The sequence below is a fragment of the Branchiostoma floridae genome, chromosome 4, assembly GCF_000003815.2.
Source record: "Branchiostoma floridae strain S238N-H82 chromosome 4, Bfl_VNyyK, whole genome shotgun sequence".
Classification (NCBI taxonomy): Eukaryota; Metazoa; Chordata; class Leptocardii; order Amphioxiformes; family Branchiostomatidae; genus Branchiostoma; species Branchiostoma floridae.
In genome coordinates, this window is record NC_049982.1 from 33,332,383 (window position 1) to 33,359,419 (window position 27,037).

At 40.6% G+C, this 27,037-nt stretch overlaps 3 protein-coding genes across 3 annotated transcripts in view; 1 reads left to right on the forward strand and 2 right to left on the reverse strand.

The window, feature by feature from the left end:
* LOC118415049 overlaps positions 1 to 983 on the reverse strand; it is a gene marked incomplete in the record, with an annotated part of 38,379 nt that extends 37,396 nt beyond the window's left edge. Inside the window, 1 exon segment of the mRNA XM_035819429.1 lies at positions 194 to 983. Within this exon segment, the coding sequence (XP_035675322.1) occupies positions 194 to 302 (109 nt within the window).
* Positions 984 to 1,132: 149 nt separating this feature from the next.
* LOC118415045 (oxysterols receptor LXR-alpha-like) lies at positions 1,133 to 13,957 on the reverse strand. Its single transcript, XM_035819425.1, has 7 exons — positions 13,648 to 13,957; positions 12,959 to 13,099; positions 10,281 to 11,197; positions 8,245 to 8,391; positions 6,510 to 6,600; positions 6,105 to 6,218; positions 1,133 to 4,351 (listed from the first exon to the last, which is right to left on the reverse strand). Exons 1-7 carry the CDS (start codon positions 13,808 to 13,810, stop codon positions 4,113 to 4,115), a joined length of 1,812 nt encoding a protein of 603 aa, XP_035675318.1. The 5' UTR covers positions 13,811 to 13,957; the 3' UTR covers positions 1,133 to 4,112.
* A 7,755-nt stretch (positions 13,958 to 21,712) lies between these two features.
* On the forward strand, positions 21,713 to 23,342 carry LOC118413794 (HEAT repeat-containing protein 3-like; the record flags this gene model as incomplete). The annotated part of the gene is made up of 3 exons (XM_035817325.1): positions 21,713 to 21,871; positions 22,418 to 22,594; positions 23,067 to 23,342. Coding segments are annotated over 3 exons (435 nt in total), but the record flags the coding sequence as incomplete, so codon positions are not given.
* Positions 23,343 to 27,037: the final 3,695 nt, after the last annotated feature.

Here is a 27,037-nt window from a genome sequence, read left to right on the forward strand (position 1 = left end):
TTTCAACATTCCTGTAGATGAACATGTTTTGTCCATTCAACCATGGAGTGCAATCAAACAACATACGTCATATTTTGTTTTGGAATGGAAGACCTCTAGGATTTAACTCGAGCTTAATATACGTGTGACTGTTAACCTTAGAATATCATCTTAGAATATCACCAAGAGAAACTGAAAGGAATGTGTTTCTTACGTGACTTTTCCTTAGCATTGAGTCCACCAGATTCAGCTTCAACAATCCCTTTGAATGTCACCGTTAAAGTGGTGGCTGTTACGACTAATAAAACATACATGTATTTCATCTCTTGGTAAAGACTTTTAACACGATATTACGAAGAAAGGATCGCAAATGGCAGTGCTTCTCTTAGACCCGTCAAGAAAAGATATGCAATTAGTGCAGATAATTGCTGTATACGCAAAGGGGTGCGTCAGGCATGTGCGTGTCAAAAACTGGTTTTACTTCTCTGTGTCATGAGTTAGTGAGTCATAGTGTCTCAAACACTTTCAAAGCTGACCTCTGAACTGTGAACCCTGGAAAGACAGGTCTTTGTTGCCTGTAATACTTAAGTTGTATTGTTTTTGGCCAGTCTGTAATTTTACATGTACATGTATACTAAAGTTTATATGTCTTGTGTATCTGTCCCGATATATACACAATAGAGCATTGCCATACATGTGTACATCCTCTGTACAGCCTTTTTCTGTGAGACTGGAATGGTTGCAGTGTGGTTGAGGGGATGAAGTCTGCCATTTCTTGTTACTGTGGTTGTGAGAAGCCTATGTCAATTAGAAGTTGACAAGTGAGAACAATGAAATATCAAAGAAAATAGCTGTTCTAAAATGAATGCAGAATTTTTATCAGTGGTAGAAGAGTGAGCAAGGTTGCAAGGAACAGGTGGTGAAAAATGCTTGAGTGTTAAGATTAACAAAGCTTTACATTACTGTCAACTTCATTTTTTGACAAATGAAAGACTTCTCAATATGAACTTTTGTACCCATGTTAACCCACACCTGATCGTTCTTCATATTGATTTTGAGACATGATATTGAAGTGTATATTACAACTTACCACATTCTTAAGATAAATTAAAAGTGACATCTAGTTGAACAGCAATGACAACCACTCAATTACTTTTGAAATTTGTAATCTGTGCCATTAAAACTACAGCCCTTTTTACAAAGCAATGCTATCTCCTCATTCATGGGTTACAGTTAATCATGCAACACCACCAGACCAATCTTACCCTTTACACTAACATATTGTAAAAAGATAACATGAGCAGGCACTCATTAAAGACCTGACAATGAAGAGATATCATAAAAAGATGCAATGTTACAGTTAGGAAGGCTGCCAGCAATCTGTTCAAAAGTTGAACATTAATATTACAAGCAAGTTGATACAATGGAATGTTCATTCACATGTTTGTAATGTTGACTTTCATTATCATGCTGGTTACCCTAAGATCACCATATAGATAGAAAAATGTTGCTATCGAGGCCTATTAAGAATGGACTGAACACCTGGATATCTGAAGTGTGCCTGTCTCAGGGACTACTGATGCTGTATTAGTAGATCTCTTTAAAGAGACAACATCTTAGGTGCAAGCACATTCAACCCTTAGCTAAATGGGGAACAACACAATAAACTGGATAGTGACTGAATGTGTTTGTGTTTACTTCTAATGTGGTAGTGTAAAGATACCCAGCAGAATCATAAGGGTTGATGTTATGTCATAGAATGAATGAAAGAAAACAATGTTACCTAATATCGAACTATATAACAGTTACATTACAAGCAGATATGTAAGAGTCAGGTGCATACATTATACAATGTCATGTACATATAAATGTAAAGATACATGAAGAGCATACATTGTGTACATTTTACTGTATTGTAGGAACTTCTCCACCAATTTTGAACAGACCTTGAACTGGATAAATTCAAATTTACAATGGTTTCCCCAGGTTATTTTGCATAAATCCCACCGTCATTGTATCTACAAACTTGTGAATTGCCTGCTGCAACTTATCAAAATCACTGAGAATGAACTGGAAAAACAAAGCAGCTACTAACAGTAAGGTTACATCTAACTGGAAAAAACAGCTGAACATGTTAGAGTCAATAACTCATAAGGATTGTATACAAATGTCACTCTTATGTTATGTTAAATCATTTATCCATGCAATAACCTCAAAGTATGCACCCAACTTTGGCAACAACTTATGGCACCTTTTCAATTTTAAAAAAGTGTGTACTTTAGAAAAAATTTGGTATTTCATTTTGGAGTCTTTGACTTAAATTCTATCCCCACGTATACATGGTTCCACTATAAGGCACCCTACTGTACTTGTTGCAAGCATTCCTACTGGAATAAGTCATTCAATGTATGAAAGCTTTCAAAGTTAACGTAGCAGCAAATTCATTATTGAGACGGTCTAGTGCTCATTATCTCATTATTGTGTTACATGTATTATGTACAATAGACACCAAACCCACAATCTCCAAAAGTAACCAATCAAGTATCAAAAGAGTACAATGCAAATTTGCATTATCGTTGTTAAACAATCTTGGACTAAGGGTTAGTATAAGGCTACCAGTCATCGTGTGCTACCAGTTATCATCCACTTTTGCTTCTGCAAAAGCCATTTCTCATGAGCAATAAAGAGCAACATATAAATGATCCTTAGTCAGGACTCTCCTCTATACAAAGCAATCATATAAGTTTGCATCCAGCAACACAACAGAAGAAACTGCTGAAGCCGTAACAAAAAATTCTCTGGAAGTTTCTTGCTTAACATATTTCATATGTAATTGGACACAACGTACTTCATTAGCATATTTCTAACTTGCACGATATCAAGTACCTTTAAGAGTTTCAGGAAGTTTTGATATAACTGCGATTCTCGTGATATGCTGTCCACAAACAAACACACTCAACCAATCAAAAACATGCTAACCTTCAGAGTCAACTTAAAATGTCAGTGTAGAATCTTGAACTTAACACTGCATTCAAATTAGAGTTGAAAAATCTGTTTCAGAAGTCACATGTGTAGATTACACAGTTGTCAAAACGCAATACATGCATCGTATAAATGTACAAATAAAGGCATCGTTTCAAATCTTCAATATAAACATCAGAAGAAAGTGGTCATCTTTCAACCTACTGGAAAGAGAAATCACTACTGACCTGTACACTTAAAAAAAACAATCCACTTACTCCTATAGACTCCTTAGTAACCACTGAAACACTGCAAGCCAGGGACCTCTTCCAATCAACTCTTCAGCATGCAACGGACTTACTCCAACGACAGGAGTTTGGCAGTATTTCAGGGAAAGGAGCTATGAAGAAGAACTATTAGACACTGCCATATCCAGTGTACAGGATGGCTGACACAAGGAGATACTGCTACAGCAGCACATTATAGCACTATGACTTATATATAGGTCCACACCTTCTGCCCATACAAACTATCAACAAACTAAACTATCTGCATGGACTTAGAAAATTCTAACAGACAACTCAGATTTACATACAAATCATACTAGATACATCAATTCAGAACACCACACCTTGCAGGCGAGCCATCAAAGAACACGTCACATTCTTGAGCAGATTGTGACCAGCAACTACAACAAAAAACAACACTTGCATAAGTGGCCATCTTGAGATAGACTGTCATCTGTCCACACTCTTCTCCAAGTCTGTTAAAATGTAAAATAATGTTACATCTTACTAGTCAGATTTGTCACACATGAATATTTACAAAGCTGAGAGTGAAATTCCGGGATTAAAAATTATCAATTTCACTGAGTTGTCCAGTACGTCTCGTCTAAGGCACCATACAGTTAAATTTGTCTTTTCAGTTACATACTATCATGCTCATCCACAACACAGAGCACATTCAACTTGACTTGACAACACATTAATTAAATTCATTTTAATTTTGCAGCATAGTGAAAATCATGTTTTCTGTATGAAACTGTAAAAAAACAACTAATGTAGTATATGTACTATATGGGGACCCAGGAGATAAGAATGGGTTTGCTGAGATGATAAGATAGAATATAGGGCTGGTAAAACCCCACCATTCAACACTTCTAATCCTATACATTAGTCTTGGTTCCATATCTCAGAAACTAGGGGATGTTCTCTAATGATGGCCTGACACTCAGAGCTGACGCTTCTTCCAAAGGCTGCACCAATAGTCCGGACTTCAGTCAGCTTACTGAGGAGGCGTGCAAACATCATGCGGTTCTCTGGGTAGGCGACTTTGCAGTAAGCACGCAGACACTCGATGTACTCTGCATACGACTGCTCCAATATGTCGCGTCCTTTGATATTTGGCCGATCTGCAAATGAAAATTTATAATATTACATCTGGCTGGTTTGGTTACTTACATGTGGCCTAGTTACATACAAGTATTACAAGCAAGCAAATGATCCACATTTCTAGTCCTTTCACATCTTTGTTTTGTCGTGAACGGGCAAGCAGAATGGGCTGTTCCTCCCAGTCCATGTCTGTGTTGTGGGATCAGGATTGAGGACTGTCCTGCATGCTTGTGAAGCAGCATGCTGCACTTCACTAGCAGATTATTACGTTTCATGCCTGGTCTTTCCAAATCTGTCATCGATAAGAATCACTGTAACATGATATTATCATAGTGATACCCGCCACAACAACCTGGCAAAGACAATTCTGCAGGGCACTGTGGAAGGAGGGTGACGCCGTGGGCATCAGCGGAAGACATGGCAAGACAACATCACAGAGTGGACATCCCTCATCAACCTGCAGGACAGGCTAACTGTAGCAGAAGACAGAAGGGCCTGGAGACAACTCTCCATCTTCATATTGTCCCCCCAATGACCAGGAGGTCAAGGGACTAGGTAGGTATGTAGGTAGCCTCTGTAGCAGGCTCTCTGGGGCTTTTTTTTGGCTCATAATACACTTTTGCTGACCATTTCTTTTTGTACTGGATCGTTGATTGCCGGCCGTCGCTGATTATGGGGCCAGAAATATATTTGTCTATTTATCTATATTGTGAATTATCATATAGCAAGGCGCCGCGGACCAATCAGACGGCCCTGTTCCACGTTGGTTATGATGCAGTAACATATAGATTCCGGCCTGGCCGGTGTGTTCGCTCCTTCTGATTGGTCAGAATGCATCGACAACGGCACCGTTGTCGATGCAAATCGACAACAGTGCCGGTGTCGATTCATTCTGGCCAATCAGATGGAGCAATACAAACAAGAAAATAAGGAGTATGCAGGCATTGGCCAATCAAAAGGAGCGAAACATATGCCAGAGCAGAGGGAATAAGTACAGACTGCAAGAGGGGGATGGCTCCTTCTGTTAACATTGGTAATGAGTTTTGTTGTTCTAAAAAGGCAAAGACTGCAGTGTTTCGAATATTTTCTGTGGAAATTTTGGTTTCAAAATGCAATCTGTAATCTCCTCGTAAATGTATGTACCAAAGAACAAAATGTGAATTTTCATAAATTCAACAACGGAATTCACACGTATAGTACCAAGAGATCTATGCGTCATACAGGAGTTTGCAAGTTTGGGTAGGCTATATGATATGACCTGCCTGTTCCTCGGTGTACATGATGTCATAACGCCTGGTCCTTTGCTTAAACGACCTCATAAAACCACCTCGTTCGCTTCGCTCACTCGGTGCCTCATAAAACCACCTCGTTCGCTTCGCTCACTCGGTGGTTTCATTCGGTGGTTATAGCAAAGGACCAGGCGTTATGACACCATATACACCTCGGGGCGGATCATTAACCCTTAATTATATGTGTATGTAATGTTAATGGAAAAAACTGAATATTTCCCAGTGTTTGCAAAATAGTCCGAGACTAGGTTTGTACTCACCAGGAGACACCACTATCACACACTGCAGGATAGTCCGAGACTAGGTTTGTACTCACCAGGAGACACCACTATCACACACTGCAGGATAGTCAGAGACTAGGTTTGTACTCACCAGGAGACACCACTATCACACACTGCAGGATAGTCAGAGACTAGGTTTGTACTCACCAGGAGACACCACTATCACACACTGCAGGATAGTCAGAGACTAGGTTTGTACTCACCAGGAGACACCACTATCACACACTGCAGGAGGTCCAGTGTGGTGATGTCTATTTTCAGGTCCAGCATTCCTTCATACCACTTCATCAGCGTGGCATTGAACACTTCTGTGTGCACTGTGATAAGAAGAAGCCACATAACAAATAACTGACACATATTTTGACCTATGCAAATTCTTCAAAATCAGCTTGCAAACCATTTTCACATATCAAATATCAAGCGTTGCTGAAGGTACCTATCTCTATATAAGGTAACCAGGACTGGTACTAATAGATGCTCTGATCCAAATGTGTTTTACAGTCAGCTGTCTGCATCTTTCTCACATCTACCATGTAAAGTCGTCTACCATCTTCAGAGATGGAGTACAGCATTTTGATGGTTTATATGATGTTAAAAGCTTTACTTGCCTTCATGTATGATGCGGTGTAAGACTTGAACACCATCTAAGTTTGCCAACACAACAGGAACTCTTATCATGCAGCAATCAAAAAAGGATGCCTTAGGTGAAAACAGAACATGACAGGTTAGAACACATGGTTATCGAAGTCAATAAATGATGTTTGCACCTAGAGGTAGGTACAGAAAATTCAGGTACAGGTATGTTTCAGGTCGAGTACCAGGTCCCGGTCCTTACCTCAACCTCAACCTGGACCTGATTATTTGTGAAAACTTTTGAATAGGCAATACTCAAAACAATGGTCCTGCAACAGAATCTGTTTAGAGGAGTATCTGACTCCCACTGGTGTTTTAAAATCCTGTGTTCAGGCTGACCCTGGCAAGGGAAAGATGAGCCTGGAGACAGCTCTTTATCTTCATGGCTATTTTGTCCCCCCAACGACCTGGAGGTCAAGGGACTAAGTAGGTATAGGTAGGTAGGTAGGTAGGTTCAAGTAAACAAAGTTCTGTGTGTTTGACTGTAAAAACTTTGTAGAAATGACAATAAAATTTACACTACTTCATTCCTATTATTTTCTTGGATCAGTAAGCTCCAAAATGTGCGAACCCCTGAAAATATAATCTGTTTTCCAATTTTCAATTCCAATTCCAATTTTCTAATTGGTCCAAAATCCGATCCACTGATTTTTTCAGGTTCATTTTCTTAAGACCGGTCCAACAAGAAAAAAACTAGCTACCTAGGCCTATTTGAACATCATAATGGGGGGTGCCCTAAGATGGTACCTGCCCTAAGATGGCACAGATTTTTTGCAGATCGAGATTGTTGCCATTGACTATGCTGATTACAAAGGTAATAAACCAAGTCCATGCACACAGCTTTTATTTGCATTCAAAAATATACTTAATATTCACTTTATATCTAACAATGGTTATGGTTACTCAAGCTCCAAAATCATATCCAGTTGCTTGAGTAACTACTTTTGGGCTTACTTCATAAAGAGATGTCATAGATATTTCCTGAGAAGTAGACAGAGTTTTGTTGATGTTGGCAGTGTCTTATTACCTTCACCAAAATGGTTTTGGGCTTGTGCATCCATCCGTCCATCTGTTAACAGTACAACTCAAGAAGCCTTGGATGGATCCTGATGATATTTGGTAGGTGGATAGGGATCGGGGAAATGAAGGCCAATTTCGGGCCCCCTAGCGGCTTGCTAAGGTTCTGCAGCAGAACTTCCATTTTTGATAGCTGGACACACTGTGGTCCTGATTTTTTAGAGGTAGTGACAGTAACGTTAATAAGTGTTGTGAGTTTGGGCCCCGTAGTGGCTTTTTTGGAATTGCAGGCGCCGATTTCCTTTCAAACTTTGGACGATAATAACTAGAGAATGTTACAATTTTAAGACACAAAATAAAGCGCTTACCAGGCCTTGGAAACTTTGAATCAAGTTGAAATGACCCATTGCTTAAAGGTTTTGGGATTCATGGACTGTATGAATGTATTTCCTATCCAAGTACATGCATGTATGTTCTTCAAATGAATGTGTTAAAAATTCATTCATCAAAACTTGACCACTATCTGGCAACTAGTGATGGAACACCATGAGTTTCACTTGAGTGTGTGACAAAGCATGCCATGTTAGGGCATCTCCCATTAGATTTGATATTGTAAAATGGAAATAAAGCTTTTCTACATGTAGGTCATTTCAAGACAATGTAGACAAGTGAATAGTTGATAGTCATATTTACCTTCACGACTTCAATCTGGTCCTCAATGCAGAGATCTTGAAAGCAACGAATAGTCTTGACAAATTCAACAGTCTTTTCCACCACTCTACCCATGTGAGCAACAAAACGAGCCTGCTTTTCTTTCTTGCTGTTACATTGCAGGGTCTCCTATACAACAAGAAAATCAAGAAATGCAATGAAAAACATTTCCCAATCAACAGTAGTATCATGTTATGTTGGAGTAATATACATGTAGATTGATAATGTATCATTTGGTGGTTTATTACCTTTGCCAGAATGGCTAAGGTTATGTTTTGGGCTTGTGAGTCTGTGTGTGTGTCTGTTAACAGCATAACTCGAGAAGCCTTGGGTGGATCCAGATGATATTTGGTAGGTGGGTAGGGGTCGGGAAAACGACGGTCAAGTTCTATAATGGGCCCCCTAGCGGCTTGCTAAGGTACTGCAGCAGAACCTCAATTTTTGATATCTCCTGTTCTGGACATGCTGTGATCATGATTTTTGAGTGGTAGATAGCCCTTGAGGCAGAGAGTAAGTGCTGTGAGTTTGGGCCCCCTAGCGGCTTTTATGGAACTGCAGGCGCCGGTTTCCTTTCAAACTTTGGACGAGAATAACTCTACAACGTGTTGACGGATCGTCATGATTTTTGGTCTGTAGATAGAATGAGTGATGACTTACATAATGGTATACTAATTATGCAAATCAACAGCTAATTTGCATAATTAATGAGGAAAATTTATAAATCCACTGCATTCCATGATAGGACTTTCAAACTTGTCACATATGTAGCTGGGAAGGAGAGAAATGTCGATAGATATCAATTATGCAAATGATGGCCTCATTTGCATAATTAATGAGAAAATATGAAGATGTTGACGGATCATCATGTTTTCTGGTATGTAGGTAGCGTAAGTGAAGACAAACATAATGAGATACCAATTATGCAAATCAACAGCTAATTTGCATAATTAATGAGGATATTTTATAAATTCACTACGTTCCATGATAGGACTTTAAAACTTGTCACATATGTAGCTGAGAAAGAGAGAAATGTCAATACATTTATACATTTATAAATACATTTATCATGCAAATGATGATCTCATTTGCATAATCAATGAGAAAATATGAACGTGTTGACGGATCGTCATGATTTTTGGCATGTAGATAGCCTAAGTGAAGACTTATACAATGTGATACTTATTATGCAAATTAACAGCTAATTTGCATAATTGATGAGGAAAAGTTTATAAATCCACTGCATTCCATTATAGTACTTTCATCAAAGTTGTCACATATGTAACTGAGAAAGAGGGAAGAGAGTAAGAGGTGTATTTAAAGACTTTGAAAGAGAATAAGTCAAGAATGGATCAAAGGATCATCATGATTTTTGGTCTGCTGATAGCTTAAGTTATGCTTGACACAATTTGATATCAATTAATTGTAACTTGGGATCTAATTTGCATAATCAATGCCGAAACTTTATAAACCAACTCCAAGCATATAATTATGAAGAAAATGAAATGAGTAACGCATTTGTCTACAGACATCATTCTACATAACAAACCTGGTTTATTTGGCAAAGGTATGTGTTCGTGGAACTCTAGTTTACTAATATGTTAGATTTACAGAGGCTACACCAATTCAACCAGTATTTGTTGAATATTCTAAAATAGATGTATCTCATAAATATAGAATACAACACGGTATATTCTGTATCACCTGCAGTACCAACTGGGCGATCAAACCCATGGGAGGCCTGGGACTGAGGGTGATGGAGAAAAAACCTTGTTGCATTATTTATTCATTATTCATAGTCATACCCACTGAGAAAACATGTTTCAATGCAAAATGGCACATTTTGCATCAAAACATGTGTTTCCTGGGGTGCGTATGACATAATTTGCCCTCCTGCAGGTCAGATCAACCTCCAGCCTTCGGGCGATCCTACCCACGGCCAGGCTGGAACCTCAGATGATATGGAATACACCATGTTGTATACATATTACGTACAACTGTTAGAACAACTGCAAACCTACCTTCATCAACCGACACATCATCTTGTGATCCCTTTCAAAGATTTTCTTCCTAAAAGCAGCAATATCAGAAATAATTGCTCGATACACCGGGGAAAGATTTTGTACAGCATTGGGCCTTGCAAATCTCTTAATCTTCCATGGACCCTCTTCAAGATTTCTTGCACACTCATCAGTTTCCTGACACGATGAAGAAGAAGAAGAAGTTTCCTGCTCTTCATCAGTTGGCTGACTGTTTTGGGACAGCTGCAGGGTGGCTTTTAGACCCGATGTGGTAGGAGTTTGATTGACACTTTCTGTAGGTGCATGTATATCACTTGTGGAAGATCCAGATCTATCCTCTGCATCTTGCCCTTTGGTTGGTGCAGAAACATTTGCTTCCAAGCTAGCTTCACCTTTGTGAAGGGACAGCAGGTTTTCAGCATGCTCCAAGATGCTGTTGCTCTGGTTAGGTGTAGTTGCTTCATCAAACAACCCTATTCCTGTGTCAAGGTCATACTCATCAATTGACTGTGTGTCGTTTGCAAGGAGAGCTAAGAAGGAAAGCATGTCGTCACTGCCAGTGGAGTCCGTACGAGTTAATACTGGATTATTGGAGCTGAAGTCCATGAAGGAGGACATGATTTCATCAAGCAAGTTAGTACTGCTACTTCTGTTGTCATTTTCTTGTGGTAAGGACATTTCTTCAGACACAGTTTCACAAAGCTGTGCACTGCTGGATGGGGAACCAGAGGTCTCTGATTGGTTGGCAGAATTACTAACTTGGTTCTGTTGCTGCTGTGCACCTGTGGGACTGCTTTGATTGATAGGTGACTGCACAGGCACTTCCTGACTGGTTGGTGATAGAGGATGGTCTGATTTTGGTGCCTGATTTTTTCGATAGAGGAACTTTGACCTGCACTGAGCCTGGGTAAGGAGACCTGCAAAAATACAATGAAGCAAGGATATTAAGTTACAGGACTGACATTTTTCAGCAAAGACAGTCTTCCCATTTTTTCTCTCCAAACGTATTGTATTGCTTTGGGATAAGTACCAGTCCCACTCTTTCATCTTCAGGTCCAAATGAAACGACTTAGGTCAGATCCAAACCTGGCCTTGACTAGATGCATTTACTTTCTGTTATCATGCCACACCAATTTTATTTGTCCATGTTTTCCATTTAAAAAAAAATTAAGTCTGAAAAAAGATACTGCGGGTTTTGCTATCGCAAGCCTGTAAATAATACCATTCAGAGCCACATACACATAATTTCAGTCCAAAAACAATGGCTTTATTCAGAACATTAATAACAAAGCAAAGGAAGGGAATCATTGTATAAAATGTGCCCTTAAAATTTTGAGGCTGTTTTTTTGTTACATTGTATTTCAGCCACATATCTTCACCCCAGACCTTTTGGAAAAAATAATTTTTTTAAACAAAATCTGAGAAGCATTTAACAAATGAATTTGGTGAGGACTCAAAATCATGCAGGTGCCCTAAGGACAGTTGAGCCATACTCTTATCAGTGCTAATTTGGCTGTTCAGTCAACCCTGGTCTCAGCAACCACTCCATTGAGGAAAAGTGGTTGCTAAGGAGTGGTTACTTTTAGCAAGGAGGTTAACCTCCTTGCTTTTACTAGTAGATAAATGGGCTGGTTGGTCAGATTGTTGGTCGTGCATATGGCAAGTGATTGTTGGTACATGCATATGGTCTCATGGTTCTCCTAATAACGTAGCGCCATAGGGAGATCTACCGATATGTAACGTAGCGCCAGGATTTTACAGGCTGGCCGAAAATTGCGAATTACGAGCAAAAAAGAAACTTGCTCTGGAACTGTAGGGGCATTTTTGGCAAAATCTTCCAAGGAGAATATAGGAATGGCAAATCTCCATGATATCTAGTATGCAGGTATCTTTGGCAGATATGTACATAATGATGTACAAATTATGCAAATTTGAACTTACTTTGTATACATAATGAGGAAAATCTATGTTTACAGTGGTTTTCCATTGTAGGACTCAAATAGATGTAACGTATGTAGTTTCTGGCAAGTGGAAGATTAGCAGATACCAATCATGATTTTTATTTATGGATAATAAAATGTGAAAGGGTCATAATTCTAGATCTAAGGTTAACATGTAGTAAATGATTGGACTGTCAACATTGTGACCTGTGTCCATTTCGTTACAAAGGAATCTGATTTGTGAAATATTTGACTCCCACTGGCATTTTAAAATCCTACAAAAGCTAACTGCCTTTGTATGATTGACTGTAAAACTTGGTAGAAATTACTATAGACTCTACCCTACATAGCTCTTGTTATTTTCCCCAACCGGTAAGCCCCAAAACGTGTGACTGCTCATACTAGTATGTTCATTTTCCGATAGGTCCAACATCCGGTCCACCGATTTTCTTTAGGTCCATTTTTTCTGGACCGGTCCAATAAGAAAAAATGGTTTTGTACCGGCACACTGTACTGGTACCCAGCCCTAGTCGTACCCATGTAAAATTTGATGGAGCTATTTTTGGGGGATTGTGATTGGAGATGGTTGACTATGCCAGGTGGATGGCTGGCCAGGTTTTATTTAATCTCATTTTGGGCTCCTAGGACCTAAGTAGCAGCTTTTTTTTAAACCACAGAGGTTGATTTTGTTTGTCAAGGAAAATGTTGAGTGCAAAGGTATGTAAGAAAATGTCTTACAGTCTGATCTCATTCCAGCAGCTCTGCATGAACGAAGCCGACACTCCGGGCACTTCCTCCGGGTATACATGTCCATGTTGCATTTGCTCCCTGACTTGCATGCCTTGACATAACCCTTTGTCACAGTTCTCCTGAAGAAGCCTATGGGGGTAAAACAGAACATGACTGGGGTTTTCTTTAAACTATCTTATGTACCACAAACAAGATTTACAGTAATACTAAAATATCCTAGGCAACCAGCAAGTGACAACAAAACAATGGATAATAGTTGGCTACCGGTAATCGGTAATATGGCTCAGGGAACATACAGTAGAAGCTGTCTAATTACACACCCAATTTGCCATTGTATTATGTGCAATTATCCGGCGTGTGCAATAATGCGCAGTTACCCATTGGACTGCACCACCACAGGTGGAGGGGCTGAGAGGTGACATGGGACTGGGAGGTAAGAACCATTGACACAAAGAAAACTGACATACATAATGTAAATGTAATTATTAACTTTATTCATAAATATTAACAAAAAATTGATGTGTTTTTTTGCAGACTCAAAGAACGATATGGATTGGATTTCTTAACAGCTAGCGTAACAGAGTAGGGGCATGTCTCACAAAACAGCAGGATGCCAACATTCCATACACAAATAGTTGTAGAATTCTAGATCTTAGCACAGAACTAGCACACCATACCTTTGCATCCCTCGCAGCTGTACACACCATAGTGGAAGCCAGACCCCTTGTCTCCACACACCACACAGTCTCCTCCTTCAGTTCCAGCAGGCTCAGGAAAAGATGAGGCATCCTGGGCTGGCATGTCTTCAAAGATGGTTGCAACTGACACCTGTGCATTCATGTTGCTGGCTGCTGGGAACAGATCAAATGAGAGACCTCATACCTCCATGAAATGGTTTATAAAAATTATTGTGACATGAAAGGATAATGAATATGTAAGTTGCAATCAGATGTGTCCATGAAGAAAGCCAATTCTGCAAAATTCTGGGCATCCTTGAGCCAGAATTCTGCCAGAATTCTGGGACCCTGAGTTAGAATTCTGCAGACCTTTCTTCGTGGAGAGATCTAATACACATTCATTATCCTTTGATATATCATACTTACAAATATTACTTCATCTGGTTGATCTACTTTGAAATTATTAAAGTTTTCCAGAATTAGAGTGTTTGTCCAGAATGATACTGTTGCCTGTTATTTATAGATGAATGTTATGCAAAATATGCAGAATTATCATATAGCCAGGTGTCGCTTACCAATCAGAAGGCCCCTTTTCACGTTTGTTATGGCACCATAACACATAGATTCTGGCCAGGCAGGAGTGTATTGCTCCTTCTGATTGGTCAGAATGAATTGACACGTGCACAGGCACCGGTGACCAGTGCCTGTGTCTGTCCAATCAGGAGCGATACACACGTACAAGTAAGGGATATGCAGGCATTGGCCAATCAAAAGGAGCGAAACATACATGTATGCCAGAGCAGAGGGAATAAGTACAGACTGCAAGGGGGGGGAATGGCTCATTCTGTTAACATTGATAATGAGTTTTGTTGTTCTAAATTAATCTAAAAAGCCAAAGGCCGCAATGTTTCGAATATTTTCTGTTGAAATTTTGGTTTCTGTGGTTTTATTCGGTGGTTATTGCAAAGGACCAGGCGTTTTGGCACCATATACACCTCATTAACCCTTAATTAATGAATTTATGTTACTCTATGTCCCAACATGAGGAAATTTGGGTGTCCAATAGGAAAAAAGGTCAAGATGAAGATAATTTGGATTCCAATATTGTCTTTAGCTTGACCTTCTCTTACCTTTTTTCCTATTGGTCACCCAAAATTGTCTTCAGCTCTTTTGCATTCATAATTAAAATATAAAAGACTAGTTCTCAGAGATCACTTCAGTGTCACTGGCGAAAGATGGTGGATGTAATACCGTTTCTAAAACCATTTCCTGAGTTGCTTGAGTAACTGCTTTTTGGCATATCCTATTAGGCCACAGCAAGTGGGTTCCTGTAAAAACCGGGGCCCCGCGGGGCCACGGGGTACCCCGCGGGGTGCCCCGCGGGGTACCCCGCGGGGCCCCCGTTGTACAATAAACGCTGATAAACGCTGTAACGACATTTTTAATGAGTAATTAGCTTCGGCTTTAGCTTAGCGGCGCTGGGATCTGGATCTGGAGTGACTTCGCGTTTGCGGGGCGGAGGAGGTCAGGGGTCAAACAGCAATACGCAACCACAATGCCTTGCGGCCGAAAGTTGGTAAGATAGCGGCGCTCTTTTTTATTTGCGATAAATTTCTGATTAGACAATGTCATTATCAAGAAGTAGCTAAAAGTTAGCAAGGCTAATAAATCTCATTCCTGACAGCCGGTCCGCCCTACTTTCGAAGCAGAGGTTGATGGGGTCTGTCATATGCCCCGTTTTCTATCGTGACAAGAAAATAGGGCATATACTGAACAAATGTTAAAGTGCCACACTTTTGTTTTCTGTCCCATTTTTGACAAAGTGAAGGAAATTACCTGAAACTTCCCGGGCACATGCAAAATGATAATGGTAAACAAACCCCGCTTTAAAATTTGTTCCTAACCGTGACAATGAGCATTTGACCTTGACCGAAATACTCCCCTTATGTGACAGGTGTAGCATAATCAGATGTTGATTGAACGTGATGACTATTGGCAAAGTGCACTTCAAGGTCGTCATACTCAAAACCAACCTTAACATTTGTACTTTTATTGGGAAAAATAATGTCATGAATGGTGCGAAAAATGGAAGTAAAACTTTGCTTCCAAGACCTATTGACATCAATAGTTAAGAATTTTTCCTTAAACGATTTTTATTCCATCGACCACAAGAGTTACCGCAGTATACTTTTCGATAAACGGAAGACTGGCTCTCCCGCTATAAAATGTCGCATATGACAAAAAAATTCCATCGCCGGATTACGTTACATATTCCGTTTAATTACGCATTGCCCAAGAAAATTAACAGGTACATCCTTAGCTTACAACGCCACAATAGACAGGTGCGACTAATCAAGTGATTGATTGTCATCCATATGAAACGATCTTAAACATCTTAGATCTGCCGTTTCCATGTGAGACGGACACTAAACTATTCCATAAGTTTTCTTCAGTTGCCTTGCAAAGTCATTTTTATTGTTAACGGGGCAAGGATACAATTGTGCAATATGGATGCGTCAGTCAGCGCTTGATTAATTGCACCTGTATATTGTGACATTGTAGGCTAAGGGCGTACCTGTTTAATTTTCTTGGGCAATGTGTAATTCAACGGAATATGTAGCGTAATCCGGCGATGGAATATTTTGGTCATGTACGACATTTTATAGCGGAAGAGCCAGTCTTTCGTTTATCGAAAAGTATACTGCGGTAACTCTTGTGGTCGTTGGAATAAAAATCGTTTAAGGAAAAATTCTTAACTATTGATGTCAATAGGTCTTGGAAGCAAAGTTTTACTTCCATTTTTCGCACAATTCATGACATTATTCTGCCCAATAAAAGTACAAATCTTAAGGTTGATTTTTAGAATGACAACCTTGAGATACACTTTGCCAATAGTCATCATGTCCAACCAACATCTGATTATCATTATGCTGTACCTGTCACATAAGGGGAGTATTTCGGTCAAGGTCAATGCTCAATGTCACCGTTAGGAACAAATTTTCAAGTGGGGGTTGTTAAACATTATCCTTTTGCATGTACCTGGGAAGTTTCAGGTAATTTCCTTGACTTTGTCAAAAATGGGACAGAAAACAAAAGTGTGGTACTTTAACTTTTGTTCAGTATATGATAACGTAAAACAGAAGACCTCATATTGTACATTGAAACACGCGTGTAATGTAAAAGCTGGCGGATTTTCGACAGCCCAAGCGTCATTCACGCCTTCCCGACGCAGCCTTCCCGACAGCGCGACACCCACAGAGATTACTCTCCAAGCAAAGAGGGAAGGAAGGCCGAGGGGGCCGGCCCAGTGGATTATGTTACGTTTATTCTTCCCTCAACCTCTGCTTGGAGAGTAACAGAGATGCCGCCTTTGATGTGCCAAAAAGTTTCGCCATCTAGCGGAAGGCGTGGTCTTCAGCTCGAGAGTGGCTCTATTTCCAATTTCCATTGTGTTGTGGGTATTGTGAGTACCAGACCCTCACGGGAAAGTGTCAATTAGCTGCAGGCGTGTCCACTGTCGCCGGCGCGTCTCAAATAGGCCGACATACAAGAAAAAAGAGTAGGAACAATTACCCATATACAACTATACAGCCAGAATACAATCGTCTAGTCACGTGACCTGTGCTGAACTTTCAACCCCCGGGTCACGTTCATTAGCTGAGGAAAATGGTGAATTCCGTCTGAAAGCTCCTTTGCTTACAGAACTTTGTCGTGTGTTTAACAGTTTTAATTCTTCCTTGTACTATGCAGAGCGTTATTGTACCAAGGAGTCAGTCTTTCACATCCATGAGGCCACACCAATTTAATATCTTGGTTCACGGATTTTTTCATAAAAAATATGGAGCGAGAGGGCGAAATAAAAATAAAAATAAAAATTGCAAAATGGTTGGGGTAAAGGTAAGGGCTAATCCAAAACATAAAGAATGAAAAGTTCTTAGCTTGAAAAAAGTACAAAAACACTATTATTGTACAGTAACAGCACCTGTACCCACTCTTTAAGGAGCTTATAATATAAAGGCCAATTTGCTACACCAGAAAGTTGGTGAATGGTTTCATTAATGGTGAAAATTTGCTGAGTGGTAATTTTTATTTTTATTTTTTTTTCCAAAAAATAGGAGCGAGCGAATCCGTGAACCAAGAAATTAAATTGGTGTGGCCTGAGCTTGCAATAAAACAGGTTAAAGCTCTTCCCTCCCTCTGCAAGAAATGGTCAGGTCCAGGACGCAGGAACCATGGACTCGGCAACGACGCAACGTGTACTCTCCAAGCAGAGTTCTGGGGTTAGATCGCGATGTTATTCTGATTTGCCTTCGTTTTCTGATTGCCCTCGTTTCTGACAGCGCTCGCCCCGTCTGGGGGGATACGCACACTCCTGCCGTGACCAAGTTCTAACCGTTACGATTTTCCCCCCAGACATCTGCTTGGAGATTAGCAACGTGCGGCTGATATCAATGTATTTTGATTATCACACAATGATTACACAATGATTAATTATTATATCAATGTATCAATGTATCACGCGTCAGTGACCCGTCAAAGACGCGTCAATGACGCGTCAGGGACCTATTTCTGACGAGTCAGCGTTGCCAGTTTCTGACTAGCCAGGGAGTCAGGGTTTCAAAGATGACGCTGACTAAAATAACGCACCATTCATATGCAGCGGGCGGCAACATGAGTCGGAAGTGGGAGGAGCACACAGTGCCTCACACAGGGCAGGCAACTCTGGCTTCCCACGGCTCCATGTATCATGTTACGCGAAGCTAATCATGCCAAAATGAATTGCGCAATCGGGGGGCGGTACGGATTCAGACTCATCATCACACATCAAGGAGCTTTTATACCGTATTTTCTGTTATTCATTACGCACTTTTCTAACTTTTCATGTTCCGTGCAGATGTCCGAGGTCGACCTCAAGGTCGGGGTACGTAACCCAATACAGGTTAGGATGCCGAAAAATTGGAGTGGATCGCAAACCAGCACCGAAAGTCAGCGGCATAACCAACATGTGGAGCTTTGAACAACGCCGATAGATGGGCAGTTTTGTCATGATACCACACTATCTGGGGGTAGACTTTAGAGTCTTATAATAATAAGAGTTAGACAATTCAATAAATGAATACAGTTTGTCTATCACGTTAAATATGTTACGCAATATATATTGAATATATGGAGATACACGTAACGTTAGATTTAGCGGGGTAATTTTACGTGGGATGAGACCGACTGTCTTATCTTATTAATTTCTCGCCACCCCCACTGCAAGATCAACCTGGCGGAACGCTTCACCAGTATTAAAGCCCTCGTCCGTCGGAAGGAACCCCAAAATCGAAGTCAGCCGAAACTTACCAAAAATTTCTATGCACAGAATATAAAATTTAAACCGATAGATTGTCATACGCCACACGCTCGTTGTTGTTGACGCCGTAACAGTTTACGATACAGCATGTTCGTGCACTTCCGCGTCGGAAATACCCGACGGAATCTAATTATACCGCCTTGAAAAAAATATGATTCAACAATGCATAACGTATTTCGTACTTTTGGAACGAAAACTTAATTGTATAGAGATCTAACAAAATATACTCAGTAAAAAACAGCGTTGTTTCGGACGAGCGACCAGAATTTCTGAATGAAGCCACTTGAAAGCGGGACATTTTGACGGCACGTGAGTTATATCTCTTGACTGATAGCGGTTGCCATGGAGACGACATAATATACCCTTGATTTCTATGCTGTGCGTGGGAAAGTGGTGCAAGCAGTGGAGGCACAGACTTCAATAGGGGATTACGGGGATATCTTAGTGCCTTAGTGTTTGCATAAATCGCCTTGCACGCCAGCCTCTCCCGCCAAAACCGCAGTGGCCGACGGGATATATTGTGAATATTCTAACAATGGCCGCCCAGTCTAGGTGCCGATTTTTGTCCACAAGGGCAAAATTCCCACAGGATATACGGATATTTACCAGACACAAGTTGTAGATATGACGGTAAAAAGTTCGTACGTTCAATAAGGTTGTTCATTTAGCAGCACTCGCTATGAGTTCTGTAGCGTTATTGTACCAATAAAACAGGTTAAAGCTCTTCCCTCCCTCTGCAAGAAAGGGTCAGGTCCAGGTCCAGGACGCAGGAACCATGGACTCGGCAACGACGCAACGTGCGGCTGATATCAATGTATTTTGATTATTACACAATGATTATTATATTAATGATTAATATCAATGTATTTTGATTATCCTGCTGAGAAATGCTGGTGGTGAGAAATCCAAAACTAGTTGTTGTTTTTTTTCAAGTCACTCCGCAAACGGGGCCCCGTACGGGGCCCCGTCGCGGCCCCGCGGGGCCCTGCGGGGCCCCGGTTTTTACAGGAACCCTGGACAAAGTGCCTCACGGCACATCTTCTACACAAGTGATGTGTAAAATCACGATTAAATGCTTTTAGTATCGTTGATATACAGCGCAGTAAAGAACCTATTGTTGTTAGACGGGCGACATACGTAATATGGCAATACACTTTCATCTGCTTCTGGTCCGTTCTGCGCCGACAACTTGCCAAAAAAGCGCTATCCAATACCCCTTCAAAGTGAATATTTCAGGCTGGTATCTCTCCATAGCAATTTCTTTACTAAACACTACCCATGTGCCAGTTTAAACGGAGAAAATATCATGTTTCTGTACATTTCCTACATAGCACCAAGGAGCTTTTATATCTGATATAAAAGCTCCTTGATAGCACACAAATGTTTTCCTTTGTCGACAACTGATGCTATGACGTCCGCTTGCAATCGCTGTGCATGCTGGGATAGCCGATCCAGTCGGGCCGCCATCTTGGATCCGAGCCGAGCCGAGCCGCAAATAATTCCCCGACTTACCTTTCCCGAATTCGCATTTCCCCGGTAAAAACTTAATCGAATACCCTTTCTTGAAGATATAGAAACATTGAACAGTGTAAGTAGAGAGATATGAGAAACAGGGACGTGTTAGGGATGAATGATATGTGTCTATTGGTAACGTTATCACGGAACGGAACAAAATCGAACGATAAAAAACAAACATGTAACCAAAACCAAACGTAAAATTGTGTGTCCAGTCACGTCTCTAATGTCAACCAAGGAAGATCAATATGAACAAGATAACAGGAAAACACTTATATAGCGCTTAACATGCGACCAAGATAGGATAATAATCAAGTGTAACGAAATGACCTTGCCATGTGTAACGAAATGACTTCGTGATGTAACGAATCGACTGTAACGAAAAGGCGATGTAACGAAACGACCGGTTACCCAGGTGTGTACAGGTGTGACACATGTGGGTACAGGTGGGTACAGGTGTCACACAGGTGAGTACAGGTGTGACACAGGTGGGTACAGGTGTCACACAGTGTGTACACACAGGTGATACAGCTACAGACCTGTCATTTTATTAGATGAATTATTCAGTATCCATTTATTGGTTTGGCTGTTCAGCACACACAGCCAGGAGTCCCCAACTAGCCTGTGGGTATTGCACAGGGCTAGCCCTGCTGACACAGACAAAGATGATACAAAATGGAATTTGACATGGACAGGATAAAAATAAGTAACAATATTCTAAGTACATAACAACTATTGTATATACTGGTAAATCGTGCAGAATAGCGTCAACAGTGTCTAAGAATGGCACAGGTGAAGACCTCGTTGTGCCTACCTATGATATGTCAGGAACAGGGATTCCGCAGTATAAAGGGAGCACATTTCTCTCACCAACGTGTAAAACTTAACTGTAAAGTTTCGTTATATTCCCTGTCTGTAAATGTGATGGGAGTTGCTTGACGACATACTACTGTCTCTCTCCCCTATTACCATGTACCTTCCCTCTACACTGGGGTGTCTGTGTGTCGCAACGGCAAGAGCATTGGAATCAGAATCAGTAGGTCCTGAGTTCAATACTCGCCATGCCCTTGCCCCCATGACGGTGAAGTGACTCCCACCGAACCTCACGGCTAATCTGTCTAAATGTGCCAAAAACACCTACGGATTTGCTGCTGCCAGTGGCTGCACACTTGCCACCAAGACTCATAAATTTTTTTTCCCTCCCCCCAGCCGCTGAGCAGAGACCAGCTGTGTGCCCTGTGTGACCTTGGGAGGCAGTCGCCGTGCCCGAGCGTACGCGCTAACGTGGTGAACTCCGCCGGCAGTTTGGGCAGCGTGCTCGCTAAACAGCCCGACTCAGCGGAGAAACTCACAGTGAGTTTTACAATGCTCACACTCTATGTGTCTGTGTCTGTGTGTCTTTGTGTGTGTGTTTTGGGTGTATGCACATGTATGTGTGTGTGTGAGTTTTGGGTGTATGTATGTATGTGTGTGTGTGTGTTGGGTGTATGCACATGTATGTGTGTGTGTTTTGGGTGTATGTATGTATGTGTGTGTGTGTGTTTAGCATGTATGTATGTGTGTGTGTTTTGGGTGTATGTATGTATGTGTGTGTGTTATGGATGTGGGGATGTTTCCATGCGTGTGTCTGTCGGTGCTTTCAATATGCATGTGGGTTTTGCGTTTTTGGGGTGTACTGTATGACTGCGTAAGTTTTGTTTTATGTATTGTTACATGACATAATGTCCTGTTCCCAGTCAGAGTTCAGGGTTGTGTTTGTGACCTGTGACCTCCGTGTCCCAGCTGATAGGAACGTTCCTGACGGGTGTGTATATGTGTGTGTGCATGTGTGTGCATGTGTTCATGTTTGTGTGCGCATGTTCGTAAGTCTGTTTGTGACCTGTGACCTTTGTGTCCCAGCTGATAGGAACGTTCCTAACGGAGGTCGCGGGGAAGGACGCGGTGCTGTGGGTCGTGGCGGAGGCTCTGGACGCCATCTTTGACGTGTTCGGGGACGGGCCGCAGGTCGACGCGGTGGCGGCCAACATCGGGCTGGTGGCGAAACTGCGACAGATCAGCCCTGTATTCAAGTCTAGGGTGAGCTCCTCTAACATCCCATAATGCAAAAATAGGCAAATATATCAAGGACTGCTTTGCTATTAGAAACAATACTGAAGCTAATGATTAGCCTACTTCATTATGATACTATATGAATGAATTATGCATATTAGCTCTTATTGTTATGTTAACTATGATGTTAAGCTTTATCGTATACCTCTATTTTGTACTTTATGTAATAGTTGTTGCCATACTTTGTACCATGTACAATTGTCGTGCAATAAAGGTCTTCTACATACATGCATGCACACAAAGACGCACGCGCGCACATACACACACACACACACACACCATCTGTCTACTGTGACAACTTTCTGCAATTTTGTTAAGTTAAACAGCCCAGTAGTGCAGATTGCTGTATCCGATTCTGACAACCAAGACTTATTCATAAAACATTCCCTAATAACTGTACATAAACATATTAATGAGCTGCTGTTTGTTGTTTCTTCAGGTGCACAAGGAGAGGAGGAGTCTGGGAGAACACTTCCCAGTGGTGGACAATGCAAGGGTCAACCTCACCAGGTTCATCAAGTACAAGGAGGGCTGCTAGGGGGTCATGGGCTTCACTAGGCATAAAAGAAGGCTGCTAGGGGGTCCTGGCAATCATCATGATGATATTATCTTGGGAACTGGGACAATTTGGGTCTGAAAATTTTATTTTCATTTGTCATTTTAAGTTGTCACTTCATTGATTTATTCTCCTAAATGGTCTTTGTTTGATTTTATTTTGTTTGGTAATTTTTATCCCTTCTAATCTAAGCATGTCCTCTGGCTGGTTTCCTTTCCTTCACTGGTCTTGACGATTGTAAACTCTGCAAATTCGCCAGATTGACAACATGATGAAAGTTCAGGCTGAAAAGTCTATGTTCATGTCCTCAGTCACATACATGTCCTACCCTGAGTGAAATGTTATTGTATATATTTATTATATTGGAAAGAGTTGAGAATGGTTCAGATGATTGTTGATGCTGATGAAGATAAAGAATATTTTGCTAATCAAATATCCTGCTAAGTAATGCACATAATGAACTTCTCGCACACCTAGCTTTGGGATCACCATTTGTAGTACAGTCTGAAAAATAAGCCTTGCATCATGTACACTAGGGCTGGGTATCGGTACGGTGTACCGGTACAAAACCGGTTTTTCTTATTGGACCGGTCCAGAAAAACCGGACCTGAAAAAATTAAGTGGACCGGATGTTGGACCGATTAGAAAAATAACAGATTATTTTATCAGGCATTCACATGTTTTGGCGCTTGCAGGTGGAAGAAAATAACAAGAGTGAAGTAGAGTAGAGTTTAGAGTAATTTCTACCAAGTTTTACAGCCAATCGTACAGGTGCAGTTAGCGTTGAAGGATTTTAAAATGCCAGTGTAAGTCTAATTCTTCTCCAAACAGATTTCTTTGTAGTGAAATGGACCATTGGTATCAGTCATACTGCATCAGGTCCAGGTTCAGGTCCGGACCTGGACCTAATCCTCTGGACCTGAACCGGACCTGGACCTGAATTTTCTGTACCGGTTCCCAGCCCAAATGTACACTGTATGAACATATCTGGTGGGTAAGTGCTGCATATTTCAACTGGGGAAACACTGATATAATTTACCAGAAAACTGAGAAAATGAAATGCTGCTTTCATTGCAGTTTTATCTTTGACCTTTCACCCCTAGGGGGCTGCTCTTGACCTTTGCCCCAGCACAGAGGTCACCATGACATGACACGAAGAGTAGTGTTGTTAACTGTAGGGTGGGAACAGAAGGGTTATCTTTCATACTGCTGTATAAGTTTTACTTTCATTATGGAAATGCTAAACTTTCTTTCCAACACGAATTAATGGGACTTACCCAAATTTTCGGTCGACTCCGTCGACCTTGTTCACAGAATGACCCTATCTCCAGCTGTGACGTCAGGAACATGCCACTTTTGCAGGAGGGGGTCATAAGTATCAGTCTGAGAGTCTTACTTTCATATTGCAAAACATCATGAAATGCCTTCATACTACTGCCCCAAAGAAATGTTATGAAATTAAATGGTTTTCAGTTGTAAATAAAGGATCATGATTAAGATCACTGTACAATCTTTACCCAGTTTCAAGTATGTCAATCTGTCTATGATCTGTGCCCAGTTATAACTACACGTATGTCTACATTGTACTCCTCAGCATGGAGACTTCTCTGTGAATACCCAGAGTTTGGAGGGATTTTGTAAGGTGGGAAAAACACTTTGTACATAAAGAATACCAATAAATTTAGTCTACAAATTAAAATTGTGGCAATTTTCATTGCCTACCTGAGTTTTTGTACGGAAGTTGGAAGTTAAGAAGCGATTGTGAGTGATTTGATGCCATGCCATATATTTAAGGGCTTTGATGGTCCTGACATCTAAACCCACATCGATACAAACTTGCTACAACAATGACAAGGAACAAGGAACCACTCAATAGAATATTCCTGTATGTGATATTGGAACATTTTTGCTGCGTGGTGACCTAATTGTTTTGAGTAGGCCAGAAGTTGGCCATCTGTGCCTGTTGTACTACTGTAGAATACCAAAATTTGCCCTGTAACCAAATTCAAGTTCAAAATTGACAAGTTTCAATCACTTCGCATGATGCGGGTAAGAGTTGTCAAACACTATCCCAAGATTCAAACCTTTCCGACCAGAAATGCTCCCATGGGAGTAGATCTCATGGCAGGTGTCAGAGGACTTTCCTCAAGGCTTTGGCAGTGGTCTGAGGCATTAGATAGGCTTCATAGCATTCACCAAAAAGTGACACAAACTGAAGAAAAAGTTAAAAGCTGATCTTTTTAGCATAAGGAGAGTACTTCTCCCACCATTTACACACTAAAGTTTTATTGAAAAGCTGCCAGGATAGACTTTGGAGCATTTTATGAGAGTGCATACTACGTGCAGAAAGTAACAAATCAGACCCAAAACCACTAAAATTGATGAATTTCTTGACAAATCCTTCCATCCATCCATCCATCCACCCATCCATCCATCCATCCCTTCATGCATTCTCCAAGCAGATGCAAGGAGCCGACTGACTCTCAGCGTTAAATAATGATCCAGATCCCTGCATCTGCTTGGAGATGGAGTGAAATATCCAGGGGGGGGGGGGGGGGTGGCAACTTCACTAAGAAGATTCATGTACAGTAGAGTAGAGTAGAGTCCTTCGGTTAGGCAGCAGTCTCGCTCCAGTTGAAGCCGCTCCTATTGAACCCCTTGTGGCCTCCTCAGTCAGCGTACAGACATGTTGGGTTTGTCCGAAGCTCTACAGTTATACACGAGGGGACGATTTTCCATGACCTTGTCTAGTCTTGCCTTCAAACTGAACGTTCACGGTCGGCGCTGAGACCACATCTTCTGGTAATGCATTCCACCATGACACTACTCTGTTGCTAAAAATGTAGCACTACCTTGCCTTTATGATCTAGTTTCGGGCTCATGATTGTAACTAGTCTGACGAAAGATGTAACTTGTAATATAACTGAAGGAAAAAATAAAATAACGAACACACAATATTTCTCTATCACTATTTATTGAATGTTTCTTGGTTACATTAGTTCTTGGTTACATTATGATAACTTCTTGGTTACATTACTAGTATGATAATGTAACTTCTTGGTTACACTATGATAACTGCTTGGTTACACTATGATAACTCCTTGTTTACATTATGATAATGTAACTTCTTGGTTACACTATGATAACTTCTTGATTAAATTATAACTTCTTGGTTACACTATGATAACTGCTTGGTTACGCTATGATAACTTCTTGATTAAATTATGATAACTTCTTGGTTACACTATGATAACTTCTTGGTTACACTATGATAACTTCTTGGTTACACTATGATAACTTCTTGGTTACACTATGATAACTTCTTGATTGAATTATGATAACTTCTTGGTTACACTATGATAACTTCTTGGTTACACTATGATAACTTCTTGGTCACACAATGATAACTTCTTGGTTACACTATGATAACTTCATGGTTACACTATGATAACTTCTTGGTTACACTATGATAACGTCTTGGTTACACTATGATAACTTCTTGGTTACACTATGATAACTTCTTGGTTAAATTATAACTTTTTGGTAACATTATGATAAATTCTTGGTTACACTATGATAACTTCTTGGTTACACTATGATAACTTCTTGGTTACACTATGATAACTTCTTGGTTACACTATGATAACTTCTTGGTTACACTATGATAACTGCTTGGTTACACTATGATAACTCCTTGTTTACATTATGATAATGTAACTTCTTGGTTACACTATGATAACTTCTTGATTAAATTATGATAACTTCTTGGTTACACTATGATAACTGCTTGGTTACACTATGATAACTTCTTGGTTACACTATGATAACTTCTTGTTTACACTATGATAACTTCT